Consider the following 11,304-nt stretch of genomic DNA (forward strand, 5'->3'; position numbering starts at 1 on the left):
CACGGTTCATGAGATACAGCCTGATGACAGACAGTCAGACAGACAGACAGACAGTCAGACAGACAGACAGACAGCGGAGTCTTAGTAATAGGGTCCCGTTTTTACCCTTTGGGTACGGAACCATAAAAAGGGCAGACTTGATGCCCTAAGTTAGTTTAGGTTATGTTTCGAGCATAATAACATGATTAGCTAAGCAGGCAAGTATGCGATGCAGCGGGACCGGTTTGACATGCGTATTGCACTTTCCAAGTTTCGACGCCCAAGGTTCAACTTCAAACAGTTCAAACTGCATACGCATAATTGGCCCTGTGTCGAGTTCATAAATATGTATACATTTCTACACCTTAATCCATATTGTTAATGCTTAGATGAATACAATAAGGGTCGGTTGCACCAAACCCGTCTGTCACCGTTAAAGCGTTCGCTAAATTTTATTGTATCCTCCTAAAGCCCAAGGTCCTACCTAGTACCTCTTCAGTTCGATGAAATTTAAATCTTATTCAATTGGAACAGGGTCGCTTTTGCTTTGTTCCGTTAAATTTTTTAACAACGCAAAATCAACTATTTCCTACACTATAGGACTAAATTTCAGTGGCAAATTTTGGATTTTCCATTTGTATGGCTGTGCCTTGTATGGGAAGTTTCATATAGATCTCTGCTGCGTAACGTTCAACGTTTGTTTTATCAAAGATAGATATAACTCCGTAATAGATGGATACAGTCTAAGGAAAAAACGTGCCTCGAAAATCACGAAAATTTGATTCTCGATCAGAGGGCGCCACTAGTTTTGGCCTACTCTCGTATAGAGGGCGTTGACGGTTTCGTTTGTTATTTATAATTTTAACGCATACCAGTGAAAGAACATGGGTCAAAATCATATAAAAATAATTAATGCAAATAAAAAAAACATTTATCCATATTTAAATACATTTTATCGTATTTTTATAAATATTTATTTTTAGTTTTAAAGTGTGTCGACAGATGGCAGTGAATTTACTGGGGTTACAAAATTTACTATGACAGTACCGCTCTAGTATAAGTTACTCTATGGGTACAACATTTTGAATTTGTTTCTACCTATTCTAGATTCTACCTATACATGTGTACTGTATATTGGCTTGATTCGCTACTAACAGTAGTAGAATTTCGCCACATTAGAGAAAATTAATAATAATACCTAATTATAATATCTGACAACATAGCTACGTGCGAAAAGCGCTCTGCTGCTTGTTTATTAATTCGGACCGAGTCAAGCGTGAATTAGTTTCTGAGGCCTCACGTCTGAAGGACTAACGGTCAACTGTGTCCCTCGGGGACATTTATTTATACCTCTCAGTAATTCTAAGGTTTTTCCGTACCCAAAGGGTAAAAACGGGATCCTATTACTAAGACTCCGCTCTCTGTCTGTCTGTCACCAGGCTCTATCTCATGAACTGTGATAGCCAGACAGTTGAAATTTTCACAGATGATGTATTTGTGTTGCCGCTATAACAACAAATACTAAAAACAGAATAAAATAAATATTTAAGTGGGGCTCCCATACAAGAAACGTGATTTTTTTGCCGTTTTTTGCGTAATGGTACGGAACCCTTCGTGCTCGAGTCCGACTCGCTCTTGGCCGGTTTCTTGTGTAATAGTCAAATATATACGAATATAATCGAAAATAAACGAGCAAACAAACCGCTTGGTGCCTATTCCATAAACTTAAGAGATCTCTTAAAAGGTGGATAACGCAAATTGTACTTTTTATATTATTATATTTTACACGATTTGATTGAAGGCAGTCGGATCGATAGAAAAAATAAAACCAAATCATCGAATGTAAACTATCGTGACGTGACATACTAACTTTAAGCTAATTTTGCGACTTTTGCAAGTGACTAAAAATACGTGAGTGAAACCGCAAAATTAGCTTAAAACCAAATCATGCCTTAATTTAATTCAAGTGCTTAGTGCTTACTAAAGATGTAAGATGTTAAAACCTTCTACCTAAATTTGCATGGTGAAAGTGAGAAAAATGTATCCAAATCCACCTCAACGATGGCCTTGTCTACGAAAGAAGCTTAGTCATCAAATCGTTAATCGTAGTGTCTAAGTCCCAGCAGCATTAGATCCGTTTGAGCAAACTCCAGCCGATTGGCTGGCCATTTAATTTAAACGTTTAGCTAACTTGCGGCTGGGCTAAATTGGCAAGTTGGTTAAGTTGTGTTTCTATAAAGTGCTGCTGTGATCTGCGATCTATTTCTCTTACATTTTACTCATCTTATACCCTCAATGAATCTTTGGTACCAACTTATTTTAGAGGCAAAAGGGCGAGTCATGTATAGACTGGCAAACCCACTGCCAGTAGAAAAAGGCGCGAAATTTATATTTTCTATGGGAGAATAACCCTTCGCATTTACATTTTTTTAATTTGCCGCCTTTTTCTACTGATGACTGACGGAGGACTGACGGAAATGACTTGCCAAACTATAGTTATATGCGCTTCATTGTGCAAGATTTTACTTATATTATGTCAAGTGGTACTTTAAGTACCTTAGAGCCATGGCACACTGCGTCCGATGCTATGCGCGTATTACAGCCACATTCCGCTCGCACGGACGCAGTGTGCAATGCCCCTTATCTGTGTTCTTTGATTACCCGTATCCTATTAAATGAGGTTTCAGAAAAGCCCCCTACACGTACATTTAGAACCTCAGGCTAAACTTGCGGGCTAATTAAGCATGTACCTGTAGATTGCGAACTTTAGGGATTCCATTTCAGCAGTTAGTCCCGAATCTATTAGATTGGGTCTAGGCTTTGGGGTAGATTGAGATTATCTGCTATTTTTAGCTCAGGGGGCTATCCAAGATGAAAATCGTATATCGACATTTATAAAACTGCCACTGATTCGTAAAAACCTCCTTACCAAAAAGTTGCGTCATAACTGTCATAAGAAACGGTGAGGTACCGTAAAATGGGGTGAGTAGGGTTCGCGGGGAGAGTTGGGTTATGAATGGGGAGAGGTTTGAATGGGGGTGAGATGGGTTTTTAGGGCTACTGCTACAAAAATAATGTATTCCAATTTAAAATGGAGCTATAGTAATACTCATAATAAAAAAAATCGATCCAACAATCTTCCAAAATCACCTTTGTATGAAAACCCATCTCACCCCAATTACAAGGGACTACGGGGTGAGGTGGTTTTTCATGTTTATCGTCAAAGTTATGGAATGGAACTACCCAAAATAAAATAAAAACTAAAACAAACGTCCGGAACACTTATTATATACACCATTCAGTTTGCATATGTAAAAACAAAATGTTATCTAGGTTTTAATGTCAGTTTTGCTCCTACTCACCCCATTTTACGGTATCGTCAATATCGTCATTTGATCCGTCCCTAGACATTTATAATAAATAATAACTACATACATACATTTGATATGTCTCCATCAATATATTTTATTGATTATCATTTTTAGACGGTCCCTTAATATAATGTTCCGGAATACGTGACCACAAATTTTCAATTTCAAAAGCACTAACGACTTGAAAAAGACGTAAGTTTATCATATTTTAATGCACTTACAACTTTTTTATCAATTTTTACTCAAAACCTTTGTACTTCAAATAGACGTGAGAGTTATTCATGTTGTGTTGCACTTCGGACCTTTTTATCAAAGACATTTAGTAACCGGGGCGTCGCACGCGGCACGATTTGATCGTAAATTCGGCTTTTTAATATCGATTATGGACGCAGGCGCACGTACAAATGAATACACGCTTAACGCGCTTATATGCTTTTCAAAGTAAACAATAATAGACCCTATCACTTTTTCATAGGGTTCAAAATATAAAATACAAAGCAAGTTCGGCGAAAATGTTTTGTCATATTTGTCGCTCCGCTCGATGTGGTATCAATATGTGCCTTTAAGGTGCCTTTCGGATTCAGACTGCATTACTGCTGCAGTATTGCAGCGCGAGATTACTGCCGACTGCATTACTTGACTTGCAGCGAGCGGGGTTGCGAAATGCTTCGCAGCCATAATTAATGTCATTAACGGGTCCGCGATTCAATTTCATGATTTTACCTTTTTTCCCACATTTCAGCTATTAGGTTGCACTATCTGTGGTCACAGAAGACTGACGTAAAAGGTAAAATAATGGAATTTAATCGCGTTGGACCCGTTAATGACATTAATTAATGCTGGTGCAGTCTGAATTCGAACGTCACCTTTAGAATTAATACCAAAATATTACTTTGCTAATCCGGGAAAAGCAAATTCGCGCGTTCGCGGATTAGCAAAGTAATATTTTGTTATTAATTAATATGGATTTCCGCAAAGTAACCCCTGATTCTATTCTTCACCTTTAGACTTTACACATAGTACTTACAATCAGGGGTCGGAAACCGGTATTTGCTCCATACAAAAATACCGGTATTATTACGTTCCATTTCGTTCTTTTGTTTATAATTTCATTTTTAATGGGACGTTTTAATAATGCAAAATTGTTTCCTAAATACATGATTCAGTCCTACGTAATTAGCATAAAAAAAAATTCAAAATATTGGGCTATTTCGGGGTTTTTAAAAAATACCGGTTCCGAGCGCTGCTTACAATCAAGGAATCTTTGCTATCAAACATTATTTGACACGGAACTCCAATAAAGGTGTGACATGACAACTTCTTTATCAGTTGTTGAACCGCGCGTTGTCACTCCAATGCACTCATGCAACGTTTCAATCTGAGCTGATAACATAAGATACGGGAACCTGATTTACTTGATAATCGGGTTCACTTATCTGTGCGCAGAAGACGGGTTAAGTGCTGAGATTTTGTATCTGTTGTAGAGAAAGCGAACATTTAAACCAATTTCAAAAAGTAGAAATATTTATGTCCGTTTTTCATTTCACGTTCATTTCATTTGACTTTTCAATTATAAAGTACCTAGTTACTTTACCTAATGTATACCGTAGCCGCCAGGCGTTCCACTAAATTTACAATAACTACTAAACTCACAATTTACGATCAATGATTGAAATAAATAAATATTGTAAAGGATATGGAGACCACCGCAGAGGACAATTTAGTCGAAATTATGAGATATCAAATAACGTGTAGGCACTAAAAAAACGACTATTGATTGCTCTCTTAGGATAACATTTGATCCATTATTTAATAAATAGCGTTAATATTTCATTATTTAATAGAGTAAATTTAAAGAGGATGCGTAAAGCCAGGAAATTTGAAGGAAACATAAGATATGGCGCGCCGCGCGATACTTACGACCGAAGATATGGCCGCCGGATAGCTTTTCACTTTATCTCAAAAAAGTATTCTGAAAACATACCTATACTTCTTCTAAAATTTTGCTTGTCAGTTCCGTCGGCTATATGACTACCTACTTATTTAATACTAAAATTATACTGCCACGGTATGTAGGGTAGGGTAGGGTTTAAACCCCGGCTCAAAAAGAGCAAATTCTTTTTGGAGCAAAAAGCTTTGGAAACTTAGCAAACGGCAACTCCAAATAATAACGGGGGTGTTTACTGGCCATTACGGGGTCAAGGGAATCCTGGCCAAGATGGGGCACGCTGACAACACCGATTGTCGTATGTGTGGCGAAGAGGAAGAGACAATAGAACACCTTATGTGTGAATGTCACGCCCTCGCCAGACAAAGAATGAAGGACTTTGGAACAGGCTACCTGGAACCAAAGGAATTCAAAACGCTGCCCATAAGGTCCATCATCAGGCATATGGAGATGGTGGGGAAAGCTCTTGAGTAGCGGACGGATCTTTCCTAGGGGGTAACTGCACAAAAGATCCCTATGGGTCGAAGTGTATCCGCAAGGGCCCCCGAAATTATAAGATAAGATAAGATAAACCCCGGCTCATACCAATGAGTTTTACGGAACTTATTGTACGATGTACGAAATATCATTTGATATTTACCAGTCGCTTTTCGGTGAAGGAAAACATCGTGAGGAAACCGGACTAATCATAACAAGGCCTAGTTCTCCCTCTGGGTTGGAAGACTTGGAAGGTCAGATGGCAGTCGCTTTCGTAAAAACTAGTACCTACGTCAATTCTTAGGATTAGTTGTCATTGTCAAGCGGACCCCAGGCTCCCATGAGCCGTGGCAAAATGCCGGGACAACGCGAGGAAGATGATGGTAAAAAACCGGCCAAGTGCGAGTCGGACTCGCGCACCGAGGGTTCCGTACTTTTTTAGTATTTGTTGTTATAGCGGCAACAGAAATACATCATCTGTGAAAATTTCAACTATCACGGTTTACAGCCTGGTGACAGACAGACAGACGGACAGACGGACAGCGGAGTCTTAGTAATAGGGTCCCGTTTTGGGTACGGAACCCGAAAAATTTAATTTTCGTAATCTTTTTCTATCCAGTCAACTATATCATTTTAAGGTTTTGGGTGGCAAATATAGTCTAGTTTCCGTGTTTTTTTTTCTAAGCCTTTGATTTAAAAAAAGCAAAACGCTTCTGTATTCTCCACGTGTAATGTTTCAATATAAAAACAAACATGCAAACTTTCACATTTATAATATTAGTAAAACATGCGATGTCTTCCGTTTAAACTGTCACATTTAAATGCGCACTAATCGCGGACATATTAACGATTACACCAGATCTAGGATACCTAGGTTTAGCCAAGTCTAGGCATCGCGAACGTGGGACAGACAGGTTAGAAAGCTGCTTTGTGCGACTATTGTAGCTGTCAATTGACTACAATGTCGATGGTTTTCCATTTAAGGGGCTACCTGAGGTTTTCATCGATTTTTGACAAGTTTTGAATCGTATCCTACTTTTGCACCACATATAGAATTATAAGACAAGCGGCTATCGGTTCTTCAATATTTTATCTCCAGTTTTGTCTACCGGATTGTGAAAAAAATGAATACTTATTTATTTATGATTGTTTTAAACATTGTCTAAAAAAACACTTTTTTCGTATCTCGATTGCTGTGAAAGATCTTACTTATACGAAATCTACATATTTGGGTTCGTCTTAGACGTCTCTAAAAATTTGTCTAAGGTTTTAATTTTAAACTAATTAACACAAAAGTTATGGCCAGAAAACCAGTTTTTTGGCCTAAAATTGTTCAACTTTGATGCCAAATATTTCGAAAACAATGACCTTTGAAGTAAATATGGCATACTACCTATATATTGCTAAAATCCGTTGCTGTTAATATGATAAGCTACATAAAACATTAGAAAACTAAGGGATTCAAATCGAAGGTCATTGGGGCATGGGATCCCCTTAAATGGAAGCAGGAAGATTTTGAGTTAAGAACTAATTTATATATGTGACGTTTTCAACCAAAAGGTACCACATTGTCGCTCGTTGATAAGGTTGATTTCTAATTGAAGGCTATATGGAAATAGCGCCTTACTGACAAGCGACAATAAGTACCCTTTTCATTGAAAATGGCACATATTTTTACCCCCTGTGGCCACGTAGTCCGACTGCTTTGTCCGACTAGTCTTAATTTCTTTACGTATAAAACGAGCTCAACGAGGGTGCGGGTTAGGGTCCGCAACACCGCTGGAGTTTTAGGCGTCCATAGGCTACGAGGACTGCTTACCATCAGGCCGTATGCTTGTTTGCCACCGACGTAGTATTAAAAAAAGCATATAGGTCTACTGAGTATGTACAAAATGCTAAAGAGCTGGCATTTTTACGTCTATTGGTAATCCGAGATCTTACTAACCCCGTCCCAAAGATTAACTGCCACCCCAGCTATCGATATGCATTTTCGATAGTACCTAATCTAACATGATCTAAGACACCCCTGTTGTAGTTGACAATGATTGATAACGTGCATAAGCCGAGCGCAATTGGCAATAAAAATAGATTAGACGTTAGGGGCAGAGACGAATAATGAGCTAGTTTAATATTAATAAATTATTAAGTTACTTTACTAAATTCAATCTACTCATAGTGTTGTGTGACCTCTGCAGGCGTCCATAGGCTACGGAGACTGCTTACCGTCAGGCTGGCCGTATGCTTGTTTGCCACCGACGTAGTATAAAAAAAACGGTATATGAATTGAGTATTTACACTAAGAGCCGAAGCCGTGCATCTGGTGTAGTTCGGCCTTAAGCTCTGATTGGATAAACTTTAACTACGTTATATAAATTTTAAATAAGAAAATAAATGAAAAATATAACTAGGTAAATTAACCATTAAAGTAACTACATGTTGAACGATATTACTTATAGTAATACTCGTAAAATAAATAGAATACTTAAACAGGAAGATAAATACCTATAATTGCTTCTAATGTAGACATTTATAATAACTACATAGCAGTGTTGGCCGATCGTTAATTGCAATTAACGATTAACCAGTACAAATTGAACCGTAAACCGTAACGGACGGTTACAGTTTACGGTTCAATTTGTACTGGTTAATGGTTAATTGCATTAACGTTTCGGCCAACACTGCTACATAGTATAAAACAAAGTCGCTTTCCGCTGTCTGTATGTCTGTCCCTATGTGTGCTTAGATCTTTAAAACTACGCAACGGATTTTGATGCGGTTTTTTTTAATAGATAGAGTGATTCAATAGGAAGGTTTATATGTATAATTTGTAAAGATTTTGTGTAAATTAGTTGAACTATCCGTGCGAAGCTGGAAGCTGGGGCAGGTCGCTAGTACTAGATATATTAAAACATGGAGATAGAAGACCTGGTGTCCGAACCCAATATTATTAGAGAGAGCAAAGCGGCTAGGCTTCAGTGGCTCGGACACTTAAGCCGCTTCCCCACTTGGCGGCGCGGTAGGGTTCGAAGTCGGGATATATGATAAATTTATTATACGCGATATAATCCGATTTCATAGTACTTAAGTAAAGCGTTTACGAATACTACAAGTAGAGGTAAACAACAGGCGGTCTTATCGCAAGAAAGCGATCTACTAGACAACCTTCACACCTTGATAATCAGATCGAATTGGAATTAGATTTCGATCAGATTCTGATTCTGAAAGGATTCTCAAGTAAATTACGGTTCGAGCGTTTAAATATTTAGATCAACTCTAAAAGTGGATAAGTAGTTTAAATCTTCAAGAATGAATCTAGGTTTACGAGGTTTTTAGAGCTTGTTTATCTTAAACCTAGTATTTAAAGTCCCGACGGGACCACGAACTAGTAACAGTAGCATATAATAGTAGCAACCACACTAGGTAATAAAATGAAACCTAGAGACCCTGTGAGATTTCTAGCGGATTAGGCGTATTTTTAGGGTTCAGTACCCAAAGGGTAAAAACGGGACCCTATTACTAAGACTTCGCTGTCCGTCTGTCTGTCCGTCCGTCACCAGGCTGTATCTCATAAACCATTATAGCTATACAGTTGAAATTTCCACACATGTAGGTATTTCTGTTGCCGCTATAACAACAAATACTAAAAACAGAATAAAATAAATATTTAAATGGGGCTCCCATACAACAAACGTGATTTTTTTGCTGTTTTTTTTCGTAATGGTACGGAACCCTTCGTGCGCGAGTCCGACTCGCACTTGGCAGGTTTTTTTTTATAATATAGGGAAGGGAGAGGCAAACGAGCAGACGAAGACGAATCGACTGATGGTAAGCAATTACTTCGCGCATGGACGCCCGCAACGTGCATTGCCGGCCTTTAAGTCGGGAGTAGGTACGCTCTTTTGTTTGTTTCTACGTCAAGGTTTGTAAATCTACGTCTTTTTTTCTAGATTTTGGATTCGCGTCCAGGATCACGAACTATAGGTATTGCGAACTTAGGCAGGTATATTAGATGAAATAGGCTCTGGTGGTGCTTTTCAATATATTCTGTTATCATTTTCATAAACTTTGTATGACAAATTTCTATGGGACGATATCCTTTCGCGCCTACATTTTTTTAATTTGCCGCCTTTTTATACTGACAAGATTTGCTTGACCAACTAATGATCGTCTTTTTGCAACTGACTTTTTGTATCAGACGGCTCGCTTGATGGTATACATATATATGATATAAGTGGTTACCGTAGTTTACAACATAGAGTATAGAAGTATAGACGCCGGTAGGTCCAGCGGTGTTACATGCGCGTTGCCGACTGTACATTAAACTCCGATCTGCATTTACATGTGATATGTATGTAGTTAAATTTTATTATTCGATTCGAACTGACCCTCGATGTACCTACACCAAAATTATGTGCAATTAAAAACCTCAATTAAAAGAAAACCAATAAAATCGAAATCGAATGATGACAAGCGAAAGCACATCACTAAAGCGCGCGACAAAAAGATTAAAAAACTTAATCACATTCCATTTTCAAGAATGCGTTAATGAACTAAACAGTTTATAATTAAGGTAAATTACGGAGCCGGGAGCGTAACAGCCGTCAACGGAGCCCTAATATCAATAAATACACCCCGACGTTTATGCCCCAACCATCAACTCTACCTATAAACCATTACCTAAACGTAAATAAACCACTAACGCGTCTTAACCATAAATAACAGCCCTTGTCTTATAAAACGTAAAGTGAAATCGTACGGCGAAATCCAACGAGAAATCTATTTTCAAAACCTTATACGTATATTAATCACACAAACCATAAAGCCATATAAAGTTATATTTACTTTAATTACGCTACAGCTCGTTTTAAAAGCACCGATCGATAATAAAAGGCAATATTTATCAGAAAGGAACTCACCTTGGACGTATGTAAACAAATGTGCCGAAGCGATCAAAAAAATCCAGTTCCCGATTCCAAATCGGCACATCCCGATCCGACACATCATTAAACACACTTAAATTACACAACACCAGTTGTTTTAATTCATGGTTTTCACATTTTAATACAAAGTTTTTGTAAAATTCGTGTAATAATGTCAGGCGTTACACTGAGACGACTTCGGTACCGCCATGTTCTTTTTAGAGGCAGGCGGGGACTGGCTGCGTTCAGAAACTCAATAACGAAAGGGCATTGCCCGGGACAATCATCTTGTATTGCCCTGAAGTTAGTTGCACTTTAGCCCTACTGCGGTCTGAATGTAGCTGCAATCGTAGTGATGGCTGATGCTGTCAGTGATTGAATCAAGAAAATCGTCTGCACTCCAATGCGTTTAGTTCTTCTCGATTATGTTGTAATTATTTCGACTTAACTATTTTAGTAGAATGTTTCATATGTCTTGTTATATTTTTAATAGTTACAATATACGCATGATTTTTTACATATTTTTCAATATTTTTTATCTAAATTATTTAATGAAAAAATGTGGGCACAAAAACAAATTGCTCTAATTAAACGCATATGACAGCTAACA

At 38.0% G+C, this 11,304-nt stretch overlaps 1 protein-coding gene across 1 annotated transcript in view; it reads right to left on the reverse strand.

Annotated features, from left to right (window-relative positions):
• LOC134752587 (neogenin) overlaps positions 1-11,018 on the reverse strand; it is a 208,974-nt gene extending 197,956 nt beyond the window's left edge. The window contains exon 1 of the mRNA XM_063688255.1: positions 10,692-11,018. Within this exon, the coding sequence (XP_063544325.1) occupies positions 10,692-10,779 (88 nt within the window). The 5' untranslated portion in view covers positions 10,780-11,018. The remainder of the gene's footprint in view (positions 1-10,691) is intronic.
• Between the last annotated feature and the right edge of the window lie 286 nt (positions 11,019-11,304).

This window comes from Cydia strobilella, chromosome 25 (genome assembly GCF_947568885.1).
Source record: "Cydia strobilella chromosome 25, ilCydStro3.1, whole genome shotgun sequence".
NCBI lineage: Eukaryota > Metazoa > Arthropoda > Insecta > Lepidoptera > Tortricidae > Cydia > Cydia strobilella.